This window comes from Nomascus leucogenys, chromosome 22a (genome assembly GCF_006542625.1).
Source record: "Nomascus leucogenys isolate Asia chromosome 22a, Asia_NLE_v1, whole genome shotgun sequence".
NCBI lineage: Eukaryota > Metazoa > Chordata > Mammalia > Primates > Hylobatidae > Nomascus > Nomascus leucogenys.
In genome coordinates, this window is record NC_044402.1 from 32,139,108 (window position 1) to 32,162,219 (window position 23,112).

At 40.2% G+C, this 23,112-nt stretch overlaps 1 protein-coding gene across 1 annotated transcript in view; it reads left to right on the forward strand.

Annotated features, from left to right (window-relative positions):
* The window catches only part of HEATR5A (HEAT repeat containing 5A), a 130,717-nt gene that overhangs the window by 73,540 nt on the left and 34,065 nt on the right, over positions 1–23,112 (forward strand). The window contains exons 20-23 of the mRNA XM_003260726.2: positions 3,268–3,457; positions 4,429–4,598; positions 10,890–11,028; positions 22,617–22,796. Coding sequence (XP_003260774.2) covers positions 3,268–3,457; positions 4,429–4,598; positions 10,890–11,028; positions 22,617–22,796 — 679 coding nt within the window. The remainder of the gene's footprint in view (positions 1–3,267; positions 3,458–4,428; positions 4,599–10,889; positions 11,029–22,616; positions 22,797–23,112) is intronic.

Here is a 23,112-nt window from a genome sequence, read left to right on the forward strand (position 1 = left end):
AATCATGGAATCAGATCAAGAACACAAGTCACAGACTCCAAACTCCTGTTCTTAACCACTTTACCATATCGTTGTACATATCTTACCCATTTCTGTCAATAAAATCATCATTCTCCTATCTTAATCAAATATGGAATGATTTTTATTTCTCCTGTTCTTTTACTCCCCTTCTGTCATCTTATCTGTCTCCCTTATTAATGTATGCCAAATTACTGTCATAGCCTCCTAATTCGTCACATTTTTAGGTCCTTTTCTTTCCAACTCTAGATATAAGGCTAAATTCGTTTTCCTAAAAGATTTTCATCTTGCCACTTTCCTGCAGAAAAGCTTGACAAAGTGCTTACTGCTTCTTGAATCAACTTCTTTATTCCAGTCCCATCAACTGACCCCACAGATGTTTTCTGTTACTGCCTCAAAGTGTTGACTTCTACAGATGATTTATCCACATGTCATTCTCATGTGTACATTTACATTTTCTTTTTCTCTTTTCTCCTTACATGCCTATTTGATATTCCACATCTTTTAGTCTTTTAAGATCCAGTATAACCACCATCTCATCAAGCTTTAATCCAGTTAGCTTTCCCTCTCTAAATTACCATATTACTACTCGACTCCTCCACTTCATCTAGTACTTGACTGAATTGACTTACAAGGTTTCCATTTTTTTTTTTTTTAATTATACTTTAGGTTTTAGGGTGCATGTGCACAATGTGCAGGTTTGTTACATATGTATCCATGTGCCATGTTGATTTCCTGCACCCACTAACTCGTCATTTAGCATTAGGTATATTTCCTAATGCTGTCCCTCCCCCCTCCCCCCACCCCACAACAGTCCCCAGAGTGTGATGTTCCCCTTCCTGTGTCCATGACTTCTCATTGTTCACTTCCCACCTATGAGTGAGAACATGCAGTGTTTGGTTTTTTGTCCTTGCGATAGTTTACTGAGAAATGTTTTCCAGTTTCATCCATGTCCCTACAAAGGACACGAACTCATCATTTTTTATGGCTGCATAGTATTCCATGGTGTATATGTGTCACATTTTCTTAATCCAGTCTATCGTTGTTGGACATTTGGGTTGGTTCCAACTCTTTGCTATTATGAATAGTGCCGCGATAAACATACGTGTGCATGTGTCTTTATAGCAGCATGATTTATAGTCCTTTGGGTATATACCCAGTAATGGGATGGCTGGGTCAAATGGTATTTCTAGTTCTAGATCCCTGAGGAATCGCCACACTGACTTCCACAATGGTTGAACTAGTTTACAGTCCCACCAACAGTGTAAAAGTGTTCCTATTTCTCCACATCCTCTCCAGCACCTGTTGTTTCCTGCTTTTTTAATGATGGCCATTCTAACTGGTGTGAGATGGTATCTCACTGTGGTTTTGATTTGCATTTCTCTGATGGCCAGTGATGATGAGCATTTCTTCATGTGTTTTTTGGCTGCATAAATGTCTTCTTTTGAGAAGTGTCTGTTCATGTCCTTTGCCCACTTTTTGATGGGGTTGTTTTTTTCTTGTAAATTTGTTTGAGTTCATTGTAGATTCTGGATATTAGCCCTTTGTCAGATGAGTAGGTTGCTTTAAAGTTCATATGGAACCAAAAAAGAGCCCACATCACCAAGTCAATCCTAAGCCATAAGAACAAAGCTGGAGGCATCATGCTACCTGACTTCAAACTATACTACAAGGCTACAGTAACCAAAACAGCATGGTACTGGTACCTCAACAGAGACATAGATCAATGGAACAGAACAGAGCCCTCAGAAATGATGCCGCATATCTACAACTATCTGATCTTCGACAAACCTGACAAAAACAAGAAATGGGGAAAGGATTCCCTATTTAATAAATGGTGCTGGGAAAACTGGCTAGCCATATGTAGAAAGCTGAAACTGGATCCCTTCCTTACACCTTATACAAAAATTAATTCAAGATGGATTAAAGACTTAAATGTTAGACCTAAAACCATTAAAATCCTACAAGAAAACCTAGGCAGTACCATTCAGGACATAGGCGTGGGCAAGGACTTCATGTCTAAAACACCAAAAGCAATGGCAACAAAAGCCAAAATTGACAAATGGGATCTAATTAAACTAAAGAGCTTCTGCACAGCAAAAGAAACTACCATCAGAGCGAACAGGCAACCTACAGAATGGGAGAAAATTTTTGCAACCTACTCATCTGACAAAGGTTTCCATTTTTCACCTGTCTTTATATATAGTACTTTTTGCTTCTATTATATTCTTCTTCTCTCTTCAAGAAGTCTATTCTGAATGTACCTAGTTTTATATTGAATACCTTTTTTGTTGATTAATTTATATACTTTCTGTGGCTGTCAGTGTCATTTCTGAATTTTCTTGATTGCTGTCTCTCACCTTAACAAACAAGCTCATTTTTGCAGCATTTAAAGTATTGTAAGCTTTCTTATACATCCATTGATAAGAGGAATAAAACTTTTTCAGTTCATTTTCTGAAGAGAGCTTTTAATTTACTTCTTGTTATAGAACATTAAAACATACACAAAATTAGAAAGTATACTATAATGAATCTATTGTACTGATCACCTAACTTCAGTGGTTATCAGTATATGACCAGTCTTTTTTCATTTAAACCATTGTGTGCGTGTGTGGGTGCATGTGTGCGTGCACCTGCCATAAATGTACATATCTATGTACAAATAGTACATTATGTAACCACCTACCTGAAATCAAGAAACAGTCCATTATCATTACCCCATACACACTTCTCATACTGTCTTCTAGTTAACTACCTGCCCCCACCAAGGATAACCACTATCCTAATTTGCAACAGCATAAATTAGTTTTGCTTGCTTCTATACTTTATGTAAATGGAATCATACAACATATATTCTTTTATGTCTGGCTTTCTTCACTCAACATTGTGTTCAAGAGATTTGTCCATATTGCTGAATGTAATTGTAGATTTTGTTGAATCTTTTTAAAAACTTGAATTTTCATCCTTTCTATAGATTAAACAATAAACAATTTTTCAACAAACTAGATTTGATTCAAACTGTTAGCTAAAGTACCAGCTATTACTTGCAATTCTTAATGATGAACTATATCATTCTAAATTGGATGATTGCCTCTGAGTTGGAAGTCCTCCATTTCTCTTTCCATATTAGTAGTAGCATATACATTTGCTGTTACTTTATCACTTGCTTCAACAAAAGAACAACTTAATGTATTTTATGTTTCTTAATGCTGCTGCAATGTTTTTAATTGTTTTTCTTTGTCATTACAGACCTGGGCATTACATTCTCTATCATTGATCATTGATTTTGCTGGCCCACTCTATTATGTGCATGTGGAACCTACCCTTTCTCTTATTATAATGTTGTTGTTAAATGTGCCTCCTACTCATGCTGAAGTTCACCAAAGCCTTGGTCGCTGTTTGAATGCCCTTATTACCACGTTAGGTCCAGAGCTACAAGGTGCGCATAGCTGCTTTTGTGATGTTTTACATTAAAAATAATACACATAAAAGTGAATTCAGTTCCTAGTCTGTATGCTTGGCACGTGATAGGTGCTGTATGTTTTGTTAAATGAATATATAAATGCCATTCAGCCTGATTTATCTTACCTTGAAAAGACAGAGTACAATATTTAGACAATTACATATCTCCCAAAGATGCCTTCCTTAACAGTTAAAATGACAGACATGAAGCAGAATCATCCAAAGAGCTCTGTTCTCTATTTAAGAAATAAATGGCTAAGCCCAAAATTTCAAATATTACGAGCTGTTCAAATTGCATAGTATTACATGATTATAATACATGAAAGTAATTCTTAACTAATACAAGCAAGGCTAAGTTTACTGGCAATTTCTAATTCCACTTTTTATGAAAATTTGGTATAACCTACTGATAGTCTTAGGTTCTTCTTTGCCTAATAATTTGTGTTGTAATAAACTTTTCAGATTAAGAATAACTAAAGTAGGTCAGGCACAGTGGCTCACGCCTGTAATCCTAGCACTTTGGGAAGCTGAGGCAGGTGGATCACTGGATCTCAGGAGTTCGAGACCAGCCTGGCCAACATGGTGAAACCCTGTCTACTAAAAATATGAAAAATTAGTCAGGCATGGTGGTGTGCACCTGTAGTCCCAGCTACTTGGGAGACTGGAGGCAGGAGAATCACTTGAACCCGGAAGCCGGGGGTTGCTGTGAGCCGAAATGGCACCATTGCACTCCAGCCTGGGCAACAGACTGAGACTCTGTCTCAAAAAAAAAAAATAATAACTAATCTAAAAATCTGTAACTTAGATTATCCCTACTTTTGTAGAAGAAATTGTACGTCACAGATTCGTAGCTTAAAACTGGAAGTAAATCTTAAAACCTGTAATATATGTTTAAAGAGTAATGTTTTTATAGACCAATTATTAAAAGCTTTCTGCTTTTTATTTTAGGTAACAGTACTTCAATTTCTACCTTAAGGACTTCCTGTCTACTGGGTTGTGCAGTAATGCAAGATAACCCAGACTGCCTTGTTCAAGCTCAGGCCATCTCTTGCCTTCAGCAGCTTCATATGTTTGCTCCACGACATGTCAACTTGTCTAGCCTGGTTAGCTGCCTCTGTGTGAGTATAAAATTGTAAACGAGCTCTTAGTTTCTTTTATTTGAATCTTAGATTTATTCCAGTACACATTTTAATTATACTCTAGACTATGTACAAAGTTATATGTTATATACATAGCTATTTCCCCTCAGTTCTAGTCTTTTTCAGGAGTAGGGGGCAGCTTTCATGTAATCAGCTCCTAAGTCTCTCATATTAATTTTTCTCCCATTATAATCATAATGTTGATTATTTGGAATATTTATTCATAAGTCAATAAACACATATTGGATGCTTATAATGTCCCACGTACTATATAAATGCTGTAGGACATGCAAAACTCTATGTGGTCACCTGTCTTTTTTTTCTTCTTTTTCATCTATTCTAAGTTCTTTGCATCCCAGATGGAGAAATAACACTTTTCCTTAATATTCCAGCAACATATGCATCAATATCTGTCTTCTAATATTGTATCTACTGAATGTAGAAAGATAAAGGCCATCAACCAGAAGTTCCTTTGAAGTGGTTCACTGTCATTGGTTTTAAGACTTCCCCTGGCCAGACGCAGTGGCTCACGCCTGTAATCCCAACACTTTGGGAGGCCAAGGTGGGCACATCACCTGAGGTCAGTTTAAAACCAGCCTGGCCAACATGGCGAAACCCCGTCTCTACTAAAAATACAAAAATTAGCTGGGCGTGGTGGTGGCCTCCTGTAATCCCAGCTACTCGGGAGGCTGAGCCAGGAGAATCGCTTGAACCCAGGAAATGGAGGTTGCAGTGAGCCAAGATCGTGCCATTGGCACTCCAGCCTGGGCAACAAGAGTGAAACTCCGTCTCAGGGGAAAAAAAAAAAAAAAAGATTTACCATGTGACCAGTTTCTATCTGGACTTGCCTCAAAAATTGAGTTGCATTTAGAATTATAAATTGGCACCATTGGTTTTCAAATTTTTCTACTCCTGCAGTGTTCGTAGCACACTCCCATAAGTAACGTGACTGTTGAAAATCATTATATAGACCTTTCATTTTCAAGCTTGAGGCAAAATATGCAGCATTTCAGAGGTTGAAAGAACCTCAGAATCTTAAAAATCTGTCATATAGATTATCCCTACTTTTGTAGAATGGTGTTTGCATTATTAAAACCAATCTTCTCAGTAAAAAGATAAACTGAAGACCGAAAAGTTAAATAAAGTAACACATCTAGCTCACCTAAGTGGTGGCTAAATCTACATTGCAGGTTTCTGAACTCCTCCTTCAGTCCTCATTTCATTATTCCATACTACCTTTGTAGATTTTATGGATAGATCTTATCTCAACTCTGCCACCTCCTAGCTGTGCGCCTTTAGGGAAGTCCCGTAATCTCTTCTAGCCTCAGCTACCTTGTCTGCAAAACATGAGGATTACACAAAATGCTGCTTGTAAAGGCACATGTCTCAGGCATTTAGTTAGTACTCAATAATGGTAGTTGCCTTTGCTGTCTTGACATGTGTCTTCAACACACAGTATATTATTATATTAATTATTGATACTGATAGTCATATAAAACTGTTTATTTATTTATTTATTTTAGAGGCACAGTCTCACTTTGTCAGGCTGGAGTGCAGTGGTACAATCATAGCTCACAGTAGCCTCAAACTGCTGGGCTCAAGTGATCCTCCCCCCTCAGCCTCCGAAGTAGCTAGGACTACAGGAATGTACCACCACACCTAGCTAATTTTTTTTCTTTTTTGTAGAGACAGTGTCTTGCTATGTTACCCAGGCTGGTCTTGAACTTCTGGTCTTAAGCCATCCTCCTGCCTCAGCCCCACAAAGTGCTGGGATTACAGGTTTGAGCCACCATGCCTAGCCCAATAAAACTTTAAAAAGAGAATGTGACTGACTTTCTGATAGAAACTTTTGTTCCTGTATTTTTTTAGATCTAGGTCAATCATGTATTAGGGAGAACAGCACTTACAGGAAAAGGATTTTACCTATACCATTCAGGGACTCTTCCCCAGGAATATTACTTTTATATTTGAAGAGCCATTCTTAAAACCAATTATTGAAAAATTTTTCGCTCCTTTGCATTTGATCTTTTAGTCTCCATTTAAATTTAGTGATACTGCCATTTTTTCTTCTTCTTATAGAAGATTTCCATTAATTACTTATAAAATTTCTCCTTTACCTGATACATGATTTTTTTTATTAACTAAAGTTTATTGAGAAATGAAGAACAAGAATAACCCATTAATTCATGATGAATAAAATCTGATCAGCTGGGCACAATGGCTCACACCTGTAGTTCCAGCACTTTGGGAGGTCAAGGTAGAAGGAATATTTGAGTCCAGGAGTTCGAAACCAGCCTGGGGAATATAGTGAGACCTCGTCTCTACAAAAAATTTTAAGAAAATTTTCCGGACATGGCTGTGTGCACCTATAGTCCCACTACTACTTGGGAGGGTGAGGTGGGAGGATCACCTGAACCCAGGGTGTTGAGGCAACGGTGAGCCATGATTGCGCCACTGCACTCCACCCTGGGCAATGGAGCAAGACACTGTCTCAAAAATATAAATAAATAAAATCTGATCAAACTTATTAACTTTTTCCCTTTCCCAGATCAAAAAAGGGTACATATTTACTGCAGGAAAAAAAAATAGGCATCAAAAAAAAAGTTACATATGAAAAAGAATAGAGATTATTATATTATCAGACTTTTGGGTACATTAGAGCAAGTGAGAAAATCTGAAGTAACAGTTACAAATCGTAAGTTAACTCATAATATTCAAGCTGTCAAATGATTTTTTTTAATACATAATCATAGTCAAAAATTATCACTATAGTGTGTTAATTTAGTGTCTCAATATTTTGGTTAGTAATTTATTCTGAATTTATTAGATTGAATTTATTATATTTTAGAGTATTCACCAAAGTAAGGAAATTGCATTTCATCATTAGGCAAAAATCTTACTGGGAAGTATTTTCCTCTAACTGCATGCTCTTTAACATCCATTCTGAACTTGGCCTTAGCTACACTAGCAATTCTGAATACTCTTAGTTTTAAAACTTGGCTTCTAAGAGTTAAACTATAATTAACTTCTGATGAGGTAAACCATTAACTTTGCCTCTTGCTGGACACCTGTTCATGTGAATGCAATCCAGATCACTCCTCTCAACACTTATGTATACTTGATTGGGTCTGATACTGAGGCTTAATCAGAGATTCCAAAGAAAAACCTAAAATTAATCACATGTACATTTTAAAATTATATATTTACGTCTTAAAGTTCTTGAGTTGACTATTTTCAAGAACTTGGCTCAACTTATTTTGTTGGAAAATAAAATATTTGTGGCAAATTTTTAAGCTGAAGCTAAGCCAATTTAAATAATAACTATCAACATTTATATTTTAATGCTTAGCTGACTGTTGTCAAAGTCATCCTAATATTTATCTTTTGGTTTTGTCATGACTGGTGTGTCATTTGTTTTTGTGCAGGAGATCTTGTTGGATAATTCTGTGTTGGTAGGTCCCTGACCCTTGATTCCTAACTTTTTTTTAGTTTTGCGGTGCTGTTTCTTTGTGTCATTTTTTGGGTGTAGATGTTTGTTTTCCTCTGCATCTCTTTTTTTAAGCGAACCATTAATGCTAAGTCCAGTATGTGTAGCATGTTTCGTGGTGTTTATTTGATACCAATATAAGCAAATCCTTCCTAACCTTCTCCAGCTGGTGCACTCACTCCTTGCACTAAATTTGGTCTCATTTTTATTTTCATTTCAGAAAATAATTGTAGTTACAGTTTAATTTAATTTCTGTATTTTGCCTGCTTTGTTTGTTTGCCTTAAGCCACTGTATTCCTCTTCCCAATATAAATGCTGGAGAATGACATGGAGACATTAAGCCTCCCGTTTTACCTTGTGTGACAGCCTTCAGTCTTTTTTCTACCAAACAAGTAAAGGGTACTTCCAAGCATGCTTTTTCTAAAAGATGTTTGACTAGCCTGAATAAATGCTGCACCTGCTTTGTATTATATGCTTGTAAAACTCCAGTTGAAATGACTAGTAGATTTATTAACTTTTCTTTAAAATTGTCTTGTAAAGTGCTTTTTTTGTCATTGTTGTTAAATACAACAGTAATCTTGGGGACGAGTAAACATAATCTTTTTATATTTTAACTTCTCTGTTATCCTAACCTGCTAACAATATAGTTTCTAAACATGGGATTACATTACACCTTGAGACTTTTCTATGAATGGCATTCCTCTCTATCCACTTTTGGCTTCATAATACAGCTTGAAGGTATAACAGAACATACTTATAAAGCTGTTCCAGCACTCTATCCTGGGTAACAGAGCGAGATACCCTGTCTCAAAAAAAAAAAAAAAAAAAAAAAACTGCTCAATGATGATATATGCACAAATTTTTACTGTTTCTTGGCTTCTGATAAAATGTAGAATTTGGCTCTCTTTGCATGTGTTTCTTCTTGTATATTCTTTTTTTTTTTTTTTTTTTTTTTGAGACAGTTTCACTCTGTCACCCGGGCTGGAGTGCAGTGGTGCAATCTCAGCTCACTGCAACTTCTGCCTCCCGGGTTCAAGCAATTCTCCTGCCTCAGCCTCCCCAGTAGCTGGGACTACAGGTGTGCGCCACCACGCCCGGCTAATTTTTGTATTACTAGTAGAGACAGGGCTTGACCATGTTGGCCAGGCTGGTCTCAAACTCCTGACCTCAAGTGATCCACCTGTCTCGGCCTCCCTGGGTGTGAGCCATCATGCCCAGCCCTCTTCATATATATATATATATATATATATATATGTTTTTGTTTTTGTTTTTTTTTCCTGAGACAGAGTCTCTGTCGCCCAGGCTGGAGTGCAGAGGCGTGATCTCAGTTCACTGCGACCTCCACCTCCCAGGTTCAAGCAATTCTCCTGCCTCAGCCTCCCGAGTAGCGGGGATTACAGGCACCTGCTACCATGCCCGGCTAATTTTTTTGTATTTTTTAGCAGAGACAGGATTTCACCATGTTGGCCAGGCTGGTTTTGAACTCCTGACCTCAAGTGATCTGCCTACCTTGGCCTCCCAAAGTGCTAGCGTTACAGACGTCAGCCACCATGCCTGACACTCTTCTTATATATTCTTAATAGCTCCTACTACCTACCTTTTATTTCCTCTCAAAATTTAGCCTCTGCTCTTTACAAAACTTCACCTACTTCAGTCCTGTTTTTCCCGCATATGCCAAATCTAAAGATCGCCATAAAATTATGCCATTATTTCTCAAATTTTGCTTTGAAGATCACTACCATAATATACATATTTATTTTGTAGACCATACCAAACTGATCTTTACTTTCATAGTACAAAATTAAAAATCTCAACTTTATATCATATATGAAATCACTAAGAATTTTTATCCATTAACCTTTGACTTGTAACTGAAGTATATTACCAGTCTTATCATTTGCCATGGGTAGATACAACCTATTGAGATTTACATTGCATCTGTAAGATGTGTACATATATGTATTCTATCAATACATAAATATGTATGAATATATATAAAATTTGGTGTTCTGTAATGCTTGTCTCTAGAGAGCATTTTTGGTGAATGTTTTCTGCCTTTATCTGAAAATGCATTTACTTTATATGTTGTCGGATTAAAATATTATTAAGAGACTACACTAATAATAACTAACATTTATTGAGCATTTACTATAATTTGACAGGTACTGTGGTAAGCACTTTGCATGTTACTTTGTGTTAATGTCACAATAGCCCTGAGAGATGCAGTAGTGTTACAAATGAGGAAACTAAGGCACTCTAGAGGAGTTAAATAATTTGCCCACAGTCACACAGCTAGTAAGTGATGGATCTAGGACTCAAACTGAGGCATTTTGACTCTGGAGCCTCCATTTTAACCAATATGCTGTATTGCCTATATGGATGTGTATAAATTTCTGCTTAGAGAATGATAAAACATTATAATATAGTTGCATGAACACAAATGTATAAACTGCAACTAAATCCTTTCCGTTGCAGTTCTTTTTTTCTCTTAAAACTCTGTTTATTCATATAAATTCTGCCTTCTGACACTGCCAAAAGACTTTTGCTTAGATTTATGAGTAGTGCATAATCTAGTACACATATTACCTATTAAGCTGTTTCTAAGTTATATAATCAGAAATATATTCTAGAATGGTTTCAAGAAGTTCCTATGTATTTATAAATTGTGTCCAGCCCGCTGATGGGCTGGACAGAATCAGGAAGGGGTCCAGTGAATATCTATTAGACTCATTGAGTGCCAACAAGAATTTTAGCTCTGTCATTCCTCAAATGGTATTTTTCAGGTGAATCTTTGTAGCCCCTACTTGTTACTGAGAAGAGCAGTACTGGCTTGCTTACGTCAGCTTGTACAAAGAGAAGCAGCTGAAGTTTCAGAACATGCTGTTACGTTTGCTAAGGATAGCAGGGAAGAGTTGACTCCAGGTAATTCTCTTGATCAAGATTATGTCCAGCTCAAATGATTATTTTTATTTTAAATTTTCCATATATACATGCGTTTTGAAGCAGTTTAAAAGTCAATACATCTTAAACCTGCTACAAGAAAGAATTGCTAACAGTTATTCCAACCAGTGATGTTACTGGTTTAGAGCGGTGGTTCTCAAACTGGTTTTCAAATCAGCAGTGTATACCTTACCTGGGAACTTGTTAGAAATGCAGATTATTGAGACCCATCCCAGACCTACTGAACCAGAAATCTAGGAGTATTACCTGGCAATCTGTATTTTTAAATCTATATTTTTACAGTCCCTATGTTAGTATAGCTGTGTGCCACCTAATGGCATTTTGGTCAACAACAGACTGCACATACAACAGTGGTCCCATAAGATTATAATACCATATCTTCACTGTATTTTTTCTATGTTTTGATACACAAATGTTTACCATTGTGCTATAATTGCCTATAGTATCCAGTACAGTAACTTGTTCTATGGGTTTGTAGCCTATGAGTAATAGGCTATGCCATATAGCCTGTGTGTGTAGTCTGTACCATCTAGGTTTAGGTAAGTACACTCTATGATGTTCACAGGACAATGAAATTGCCTAACAACACATTCTTCAGAACATAATCCTATTACGCCATGCATGACTGTACTAAAGTTTGAGAGCCACTGATCTAGAGCAAGTTTTTTCACAGCAGTCAAATGAAATGGGATTAGCCCTTAAATAATTTATCACACATGCCTCTGTTTGCCACAGAATCTCACTGTCATAAAATTTATTATAGATATGTCTGCTACAAGTTAGAGTTTTTAATGCCCCTTCTTTTACATTTTAGAGCTGAATTAAAGGATTTCTTAGCCAGTAAGATTTAAGCGTATATCACTTCATTTTAAAACTATGATATGAATAGCCTGAATTTGCATATGAATTCAAAGAAACTATTAGCCTACAAAAATAGTAATAATAGGCCAGGTGTGGTGGCTCACACCTGTAATCTTAAGCACTTTGTGAGGCTAAGGCGAGAGGACTGTTTTAGGTCAGGAGTTCAAAAACAGCCCTAGGGGCCAGACACACTGGCTCATGCTTGTCATCTCAGCACTTTGGGAGGCCAAGATAGGAGGATGGCTTGAGGCCAGGAGTTCAAGACCAGCCTGGTCAACATAGTGAGACTTCATCTCTATTTTTAAAAATTATATATATATATATATATATGTATGTATAAAAATAACACCCTGCACAACATGGCATGACCCCATCTCTACAGAAGATTTTAAAATTAGCCAGGTGTCATGGTACACATCTGTAGTCCCAGCTACTAATTAATCAGGAGGCCGAGAGAAGAGAATTGCTTGAGCCCAGGAGTTTGAGGTTACTGTGAGTTATTATGCCACCACACTGCAGCCTGGGTTACAGATCAAAACACTGACTCCAAAAAAAAAAGTAATTATCTTGCACTCTGGCTGGTCACAGTGGCTCACGTTTGTAATCCCAGTACTTCAGGAGGCCGAGGTGGGCAGATCACCTGAGGTCAGGAGTTCCAGACCAGCCCAGCAAACATGGCAAAACCCCATCTCTACTAAAAATATAAAAAATTAGCTCTGTGGTGGCATGCGCCTGTAGTCTCAGCTACTTGAGGGGCTGAGGCACAAGAATCGGTTGAACCCGGGAGGGGGAGGTTGTGGTGGGCCGAAATTGCACCACTGCACTCCAGCCTGGGCACCAGAGTGAGAATCTGTCTCAAAAAATAATAATAATAATTTATGTATATAGTTTCCAAAGTACCATCATACTTTTAGAAAGTTATAGACTTCACGGAGCTTTTCAGTATCTTAAGCTTTTAGATCCATAATATATTTTACTATCAGTAATCTATGCTCTTTAAGTAACAGTTTTATTCTTAGGACATTAAAATATTTAGGGAGCTGGGCCAGTTGTGGCGGCATGTACTTGTAGTCTCAGCTTCCTTAGAGGCTGAGGTGAGAAGATCACTTTAGCCCAGGAATTCAAGGCCAGCCTGAGCAATATAGTGAGACCTTGTCTCTAACAAAAACAAAAATAAAAACATTTGCTTCAACTTGAATTAATCAGCATGGCTGGGCTGCTATACAGGCATACCTATACACAATACCTAGTATTGTGGGTTTGGTTCCAGACCATGCAAAAGCAAGTCAGGAATTTTTTTGTTTTCCAGTGCATATCAGTTATGTTTGTACTATACTGTAGTCTCTAAGTGTGAAATAGCATTATTGCTAAAAAAGCAATGTACATACCTTAAATTAAAAATTCTTTATTGCTAAAAGATGCTAACCATCATCTGAGACTTCAGTGAGTCATAATCTTTTTGCCGGTAGAGGGTCTTGCTCAGTGTTGATGGCTGCTTAATCAGGGTGGTGGTTGCTAAAGGTTTGGGGGGGTGGCTGTGGCGATTTCTTTTTCTTTTTTTTGAGATGGAGTCTTGCTCTGTCACCCAGGCTGAAGTGCAGTGGCACGATCTTGGCTCACTGCAAGCTCCGCCTCCCGGATTTCCACCATTCTCTTGCCTCAGCCTCCCAAGTAGCTGGGACTACAGGTGCCCACCACCACACCTGGCTAATTTTTTATATTTTTGGTAGAGACAGGATTTCACCATGTTAGCCAGGATTGTCTCAATCTCCTGACCTCGTGATCCACTCGCCTCAGCCTCCCAAAGTGCTGGGACTAAAGGCATGAGCCACCACACCCGGCCGGCCATTTCTTAAAATAGGACAGCAATGAAGTTTGCCATATCCATTGACTTCCTTTCATGAAAGATTACTCTGTAACATGCAATGCTTTTTGATAGCATTTTACTGAGTAGAACTTTGAAAACTAGAATCAATTCTCTCAAACCTGCTACCACTTTATCAACTAATTCACGTAATATTCTGAATCCTTTGTTGTAATTTCAACAGTGTTCACAGCATCTTCACCAGGAGTAGATTCCATCTCCAGAAACCATCTAGAATGATAATCCTTTCCAGAAGGTTTTCAGTTACTTTGCCTGGATCCATCCGTCTGTGGCAGCTGTAGCCTTACAAAATGCATTTCTTAAATAAGACAACTTGAAAGTCAAAATGACTCCTTAATCTGCAGAATGGATATTGTATTACCAGGCATGAAAACAACGTTTATCTCCTTGTACGCCTCCACGAGAGCTCTTGGGTAACTAGGCGAATTGTCAGTGAGCAGTAATATTTTGAAAATAATCTTTTTTTTTTTTTTCTGAGCAGTAAGTCTTAACAGTGGACTTAAAATGTTCAGTAAACCCTGTTGTAAACAGATATGCTATCATCCAGGCAGATTTGACATAAATTTTTTGTTTTGTTTTGTTTTGTTTTGAGACAGGGTCTCTCTCTGTCGCCCTGGCTGGAGTGCAGTGGCACAACCTGGGCTCACTGCAGCCTCTACTTTCCAGGCTCATGTGGTCTTTCCACCTCAGCCTCCTTGGTAGCTGGACCACAGATGAATGTCACCACACCCAGCTAAATTTTTTTGTGTGTGTTTTTTGTAGAGATGGGGTCTCACCTTGTTGCCCAGGCTGGTCTTGAACTCCTGGGCTCAAGTGATCCACCTGCCTCAGCCTCCCAAAGTGCTGGGATTACAGGTGTGAGCCACCATGCCTGGCCAATTAAGCATAATCCTTAAGAACCATGGAATATTTGGAATGGTCAGTGAGCACTGGCATTAAAGTCACCAGCTGCATTAGCCCATCACAAGAGAGTCAGCCTATCCTTTGAATGTAGGAATTGGCTTCTCCTCTCTAGCTATGAAAGTCCCAGATGGCATCTTCCAATAGAAGGCTATTTCATAGACTTTGAAATCTGTTGTTTTAGGCTGGGCTCTCGCCTGTTATCCCAACACTTTGGAAGGCCAAGGTGGGTGGATCACTTGAGGTCAGGAGTTCAAGACCAGCCTGGCCAACATGGTGAAACTCCGTCTCTATTAAAAATACAAAAATTAGCTGGATGTGATGGTAGTGGGTGCCTGTAATCCCAGCTACTCAGGAGACTGAGGCATGAGAATAGCTTGAACCTGGGAGGCAGAGGTTGCAGTGAGCCAAGATCACACCACTGTACTCCAGCCTGGGTGATAGAGCAAGACTCAGTCTCAAAAAAAAGGAAAGAAAAAGAAAAACTGTTGTTTTGACCTTAGCTAGGTCTTCTGGCTAACTTGATGAAGCTTCTACATCAGGATTTGCTGCTTTATCTTGCATTTTTATGTTATGGAGACAGCTTATTTCCTTAACCCCATGAACCAACCTCTGCTAGTTTCTACCTTTTCTTCTGTAGCTTCCTCACCTCTCCCAGCCTTCAAAGAATTGAAGAGAGTTAGGGTCTTGCTCTGCATCAGGCTCAATGTTGTGGCTGATTTGAACTTTTTTTTTTTTCTTTTTTGAGATGGAGTCTTGCTGTGTGGCTCAGGCTGGTGTGCAGTGGCATGATCTTGGCTCACTGCAACCTCCGTCTCCCGGGTTCAAGCAATTCTTCTGCCTCAGCCTCCCGAGTAGGTGAGATTACAGGCGCCCACCACCATGCCTGGCTAATTTTTGTATTTTTAGCAGAGACAGGGTTTCATCATGTTGGCTAGGCTGGTCTTGAACTGCTGACCTTAGGTGATCCGCCCACCTCGGTCTCCCAAAGTGCTGGGATTACAGGCGTGAGCCTGATTTGAACTTCTATCCAGATCACTAAAACTTTCTCTGTGTTGGTTAATAAGGTTGTTTATCTTCCTTATCATTTGTATGTTCACTGGAGTAGCTTTTTAAATTTCCTTCAAGAACTTTTCTTTTGCATTCACAGCTTAGATAACTGGCCTAAAAGACACTTAACTTTTGGTCTGTCTTGGCTTTTGACATGCCTTTCTCACTAAGCTTAAATCATTTCCAGCTCTTGGTTTAAAGTGAGGGACGTGTGACTCTTCCTTTCACACGAACACTGCAGTGTCATTGCGGTGTCATTGGCCTAATTTTGATACTGTTGTGTCTCAGAAAATAGAGAGGACTGATTAGAATAAAAGAGATGGGGAGTGGCCAGGAGAGAAAGAGAAATGGCATGGAGCAGTCAGAACACACTCAGCATTTATTGAATAAGTTTGCTGTTTTACGTGGGCATAGTTTGTGGCACTCCAAAACAATTAAAATAGTAACATCAAAGATCACTGATCACAGATCATCATAACAGATATTATGATTTTTTGAACCCTAAAGAATTATGCAGTGAACATGTTGATTCATGTACTTAATGTCTTTATGACACTCATTTTATAGACATCTCTCTCCATATACACACATAAACCTTTTGCCAAATCATCTTAAAGCAGGCCCCAGACATCATGACAGTTCACCCTAAATACTTAAGTTTGCATTTCCCAAGAAGAAGGATATGGTTTGGCTTTGTGTCCCAATCCAAATCTCATCTTGAATTACAATCCCCAAAATGCTGATAATGATGTGGACAATGAAGCCCAAGGTGAGATGGTCTTAGATTGAGTTGAGGAACTTCCTAGGAATTGTAGTAAAGGTCACTCTTGCTATGCTTCAGCAAAGAGACTGGCAGTGTTTTGCTCCTGCCCTAGAGATCTTTGGAACTTTGAACTTGAGAGAGATTATCTGAAATTGGAATTTATGTTTAAAAGGGAATCAGAGGCCGGGTGCGATGGCTCATGCCTGTAATCCCAGCACTTTGAGGTGTTGAGGGAGGGACCTAGTGGGGGGTGATTGGATCATGGGAGCAGTTTCCCACATGGTGGTCTCATGATAATGAGTGCATTCTCATGAGATCTGATGGTTTCATAAGGGGCTCTTGCCCCTTCACTTCCTTCACACACACTCTCACCTGCTGCCATGTAAAACGTGCCTCTTCCCCTTCCACCATGATTGTAAGTTTCCTGAGGCCTCCCTAACAACGCAGAATTGTGAGTCAATTAAACCTCTTTTCTTTATAAATTACCCAGTCCCGGGTATGTCTTTATAGCAGTGTGAAAACAGACTAATACAGTAAATTGGTAACAGGAGTGGGGCACTGCTATAAAGATACCCAAAAATTTGGAAGCAACTTTAGCATTGGGTAATAGGCAGAGGTTGGAATGGTTTGGAGGGCTCAGAAGAAGACAGGAAGATGTGGCAAAGTCTGGAACTTCCTAGAGACTTGTTGAATGACTTTGACCAAAATGCTGATAATGATGTGGACAATGAAGCCCAAGGTGAGATGGTCTTAGATTGAGTTGAGGAACTTCCTAGGAATTGTAGTAAAGGTCACTCTTATTATGCTTAAGCAAAGGGACTGGCAGCGTTTTGCTCCTGCCCTAGAGATCTGTGGAACTTTGAACTTGAGAGAGATTATCTGAAATTAGAATTTATGTTTAAAAGGGAATCAGAGGCCGGGTGCAGTGGCTCATGCCTGTAATCCCAGCACTTTGAGGGGCTGACGTGGGTGGATCACCTGAGGTCAGGAGTTTGAGACCAGCCTGGCCAAATGATGAAAACCCATCTCTACTAAAAATACAAAACTTAGCCATGTGTGGTGGTGGCACCTGTAATCCCAGCTACTGGGGAGGCTGAGGCAGGAGAATTGTTTGAACCCAGGAGGCGGAGGCTGCAGTGAGTTGAGATTGCACCACTGCACTCCAGCCTGGGCGACAAAGTGAGACTTTGTCTCAAAAAAAAAAAATGGTGAGGGAAGCAGAGCATATAAAAGTTTGGAAAATTTGCAGCCTGAGGATGTGATAGAAAAGAAAACCCCATTTTCTGGGGAGAAATTCAAGCGTGCTGCAGAAATTTTCATAAGTAACAAGGAGTCGAATGTTAATCTTTTTTTTTGAGACAGAGTCTCACTCTGTCGCCCAGGCTGGAGTGCAGTGGCACAATCTCGGCTCACTGGAAGCTCTGCCTCCTGGGTTCATGCTATTCTCCTGCCTCAGCCTCCCGAGTAGCTGGGACTACAGGTGCCCGCCACCACACCCAGTTAAGTTTTTGTATTTTTTAGTAGAGACAGGGTTTCACCTTGTTAGCCAGGATGGTCTTGATCTCCTGACCTCGTGATCTGCCCACCTCAGCCTCCCAAAGTGCTGGGATAACAGGCGTGAGCTACCCGTACCTTCCTCGAATGTTAATCTTAATCGCCAAGACAATGAAGAAAATGTCTCCAGGTCATGTCAAAGACCTCAGCAACAGCCCCTCCCAGAGGCCTCGGAGGGAAAAATGGTTTTATGGGTCAGACCCAGGGTCCCCCTGCTCTGTGCAGCCTTGGGAGTTGTTGCCTTGTGTTCCAGCTGTTCCAGCCATGGCTAAAAGGAACCAAGGTACAGCTCAGGCCATTGCTTCAGAGGGTGCAAACCCCAAGCCTTGGCAGCTTCTACATGGTGTTGGGCCTGCTGGTGCACAGAATTCAAGAACTGAGGTTTGGGAACTTCCACCTAGATTTCTGAGGATGCATAGAAATGCCCAGATGTCCAGGCAGAAGTCTGCTGCAGGGGTGAAGCCCTCATGGAGAACCTCTGCTAGGGCAATGTAAAGGGAAAATGAAGGGTCAGAGCCCCCACACAGAGTCCCCACTGGGGCACTGCCTAGTGGAGCTGTAAGAAGAGGACCACTATCAAGGCCGGGCATGATGGCTCATGCCCGTAATCCCAGCACTTTGGGAGGCTGAGGCTGGTGGATCATGAGGTCAGGAGTTCAAGACCAGCTTGGGCAACATGGTGAAACCCCATCTCTACTAAAAATAGAAAAATTAGCCAGGCATGGTGGTGCGTGCCTGTAATCCCAGCTACTCAGGAGGCTGAGGCAGGAGAATCATATGAACCTGGGAGGCGGAGGTTGCAGTGAGCCGAGACCATGCCATTGCACTCTAGCCTGGATGACAGAGTAAGACTCCATCTCAAAAAAATATGAAAAGAAGAAGGTCTCTAGACCCTAAAGTGGTAGATCCACCGACAGCTTACACTGTGCGCCTGAAAAAGCCACATACACTCAACACCAGCTGTGAAAGTAGCTGGGGCAGGGAGCTATACCCTGCAAAGCCACAGGGGTGGAGCTGCCCAAGGCCGTAGGAGCCCACTCTTGCATCAGTGTTCCCTGGATGTGAGACATGGAGTCAAAGGAGATCATTTTGGAGCTTTCAGATTTTTTTTTTTTTGAGACGGAGTCTCACTCTGTCACCCAGGCTGGAGTGCAGTGGCGCAATCTCGGCTCACTGCAAGCTCCGCCTCCCAGGTTCACGCCATTCTCCTGCCTCAGCCTCTCCGAGTAGCTGGGACTACAGGCACCCGCCACCACGCCCGGCTAATTTTTCGCATTTTTAGTAGAGACAGGATTTCACTGTGGTCTTGATCTCCTGACCTCGTGATCTGCCCGCCTCGGCCTCCCAAAGTGCTGGGATTACAAGCGTGAGCCACTGTGCCCGGCCGCTTTATAACTGCCCCACTGGATTTTGGACTTGCATGGGGACTGCAGCCCAATTTCTCCCATTTGGGACGAGCATTTACCCAGTGCCTGTACCCCCATTGTATCTAGGAAGTAACTAACTTGGTTTTGATTTTACAGGCTCATAGGCCAAAGTGACTTGCCTTGTCTCAGATGAGACTTTGGACTATGGACTTTTGAGTTAATGCTGAAATGAATTAAGACTTTGGGAGACTGTTGGGAAGGCATGATTGGTTTTGAAATGTGGACATAAGACTTGGGAGGGGCTAGGGATGGAATGATATGGCTTGGCTTTGTGTCCCCACCCAAGTCTCATTTTCAATTATAATCCCCAGTTGTTGAAGGAGGTACCTGGTGGGAGGTAATTGGATCATGGGGACGGTTTCCCCCATGCTGTTCTCGTGATAGTGAGTTCTCACAAGATCTGATGGTTTTATAAGGGGCTCTTCCCCCTTTGCCTCCTTCACATTCTCTTTTTTTGCTTGCTGCCATGTAAGACATGCCTCTTCCCCTTCCACCATGATTGTATATTTCCTGAGGCCTCCCCAATCATGTGAAATTGTGAGTCAATGAAACGTCTTTTTTTTCCCCCCCTTTTCTTTCAAGACGGAGTCTCACTCCATCTCCCAGGCTGGAGTGCAATGGTGCAATCTTGGCCTACTGCAGGCTCCGCCTCCTGGGTTCAAGCGATTCTCCTGCCTCAGCTGCCCAGGTAGCTAGGATTACAGGCACCTGTCACCATGCCCGGCTAATTTTTTGTATTTTTAGTGAGATGGGGTTTTACCATGTTGGCCAGGCTGGTCTCAAACTCCTGACCTCAGGTGATCCACCTGCCTCAGCCTCCCAAAGTGCTGGGATTATGGGTGTGAGCCACTGTGCCTGGCCTGAAACCTCTTTTTTAAATAAATTACCCAGTCTTGGGTATGTCTTTATAGCAGTGTGAAAATGGACTAATGTGAAGGACATACCCATACATGATCACACACCTAAGAAAATCAATATTGATTTGCAGCCCTCACACACATTTCCCTAGTCATCCAAAAAATGTGCTTTATGATTCCTCCCCTCCTCACCGCCACCTAAATCTAAGATCCAGTCATGACTCACATTACCTTAGCTATTATATCTTGTTAGATCCCTAATCTGAAACATTTCTATCACCTCCTTCTAATATTTAAAAGATAATTTCTCTTTTAAAATAGTCTAATACCAACAAAACAAAACACCCACAAAGGCCAGGCACAGTGGCTCACTCCTACAATCCCAACACTTTGGGAGGCTGAGGCGGGTGGATCTGAGGTCAGGAGTTCGAGACTAGCCTGGCCAACATGGTGAAACCTCGTCTCTACAAGGTAATACAAAAAAAAATTAGCTGGGCATGGTAGCACATGCCTGTAATCCCAGCTGAGAGGCTGAAGCAGGAGAATTGCTTGAACTCAGGAGGCAGAGATTGCAGTGAGATTGTGCCACTGTACTCCAACCTGGGCGACAGAGTGAGACTCTGTCTCCAAAAAAATAAATAAATAAGTAGAATAGTCTACTAATAATATAACCTTTCAAATCTGCATACTTTCATAAATGCTAGATGAGTTAACTCTTCAAGAGAAAATGTATTTGTCCTTTTGGCATTTTCAGAATTAAAGGTAATAGTAGATGCTAGATCAAGGCTAGTATTTCCCCTTTGAGGTATTACTTTGTAGTGAGAATATTGTATAGTGATATATGTTTATTCAGTAGTCCACAATAGCTTAATTGTAGTAATTAAACAGTGTTCTCCATATAGTGATTGTTTTCTTTTTGAGCTTTACTCTCACGTTAATATATTTTAAAGCTTTATACCAGAGTAAGGAAAACTTAATTATGTTTTATTAAAACTAGAAAATAATTATACTGGGCCAGGCGTGGTGGCTCATGCCTATAATCCTAGCACTTTGGGAGGCCTAGGCTTGTGGAACACCTATGGTCAGGAGTTCGGGACCAGCCTGACCACTGGTGAAACCCGTCTCTACTAAAAATACAAAAATTAGCAGGGCGTGGTGGCAGGCGCCTCTAGTCCCAGCTACTCAGGAGGCTGAGACAGAAGAATTGCTTGAACTCAGGAGGCGGAGGTTGCAGTGAGCCAAGATTATGCCACTGCACTCCAGCCTGGGCAACAGAGCAAGACTCCGTCTCAAAAAAAAAAAAAAAGAAAAGAAAAGAATTATACTAAGAAGCACTGGAGGCTGGGCACTGTGGCTCAACGCCTGTAATCCCAGCACTTTGGGAGGTCAAGGTGGGTGGATCACCTAAGGTCAGGAGTTCAAGACCAGCCTGACCAACATGGTGAAACCCCGTCTCTACTAAAATACAAAAATTAGCCAGACGTGGTGGCAGGCACCTGTAATCCCAGCTACTTAGGAGACTGAGGCAGGAGAATCACTTTAACCCGGGAGGCAGAGGTTGCAGTGAGCCGAGATCGCACCACTTTACTCCATCTTGGGTGACAGAGTGAGACTCTGTCTCAAAAGAAAAAAAAAATTAAGCACTGAATAAAATTTGTAAGTATTGAGCTGGGTGCAGTGGCTCACACCTGTAATCCCAGCACTTTGGGAGGCTGAGACGGGTGGATCGCCTGAGGTCAGGAATTCGAGACCAGCCTGGGCAACATAGTGAAACCCCATCTCTACTAAAAATACAAAAAATTAGCTGGGCGTGGTGGCAGGTGCCTGTAATTCTAGCCACTAGGGAGGCTGAGGCAGGAGAATCACTTGAACGTGGGAGGCGGAGGTTGCAGTGAGCCGAGATCGTGCCATTGCACTCCAACCTGGGCAACGAGCGAAATTCTGTCTCAAAGAAAAAACAATTTCATAAGTATTGGACACTAAATGGGTAAAACTTTTTACCTGATTAAGAAAAAATAATAACATTAATACTTTTTTTCAGTGACATTACATAAAATACTGCTATATGGGATCATAATCCCAGAATTCAAGTGCAAACTATAATGGATCTCAGTAGATTAAAGCACAGTATTTTGGCTAGTTCTTTAAGATGTATTTTTATCTACTATTTGAATAACTACTAAATGTGTGAGCTTCTGATATGGTAGTTTTGTTTTCTGTATTACTTAGATAATTGATTTTCTTCTTGTCAGATGCTAACATCAGAGAAGTTGGCCTTGAGGGGGCATTATTGATCTTACTAGACAAAGAGACAGATGAGAGATTATGCCATGATATCAAAGAGACTTTAAATTATATGCTTACATCTACAGCAGTGGAAAAACTCTCCCTGTGGTTAAAGCTTTGTAAAGATGTACTTGCTGCATCAGCTGGTAAGTATTGGACATTATCAGTTAAAATAATAAAATTGAAATTTAAAACTTTACATAAAATTGTTTACCACTGAGAATTCATCAGTCTTGTCTAACTAGCTGGATTCTGATTGTCTGATTGTTGCTTTTCTTCAAATGAAGATTACATTTCCAGTGTTTTAGAATTCTCTTTAATTTGAACAATATAAATCCAATACTTAAGCCTGCTCTTTTTTCCTTTGGCTGTCTTAGATGACTTTCCTATATAAAACAAATTAAAAAGTTATTATTTATACGCTAAAAGATGTGACTTGATGTATATTGTTCCCATCAATTC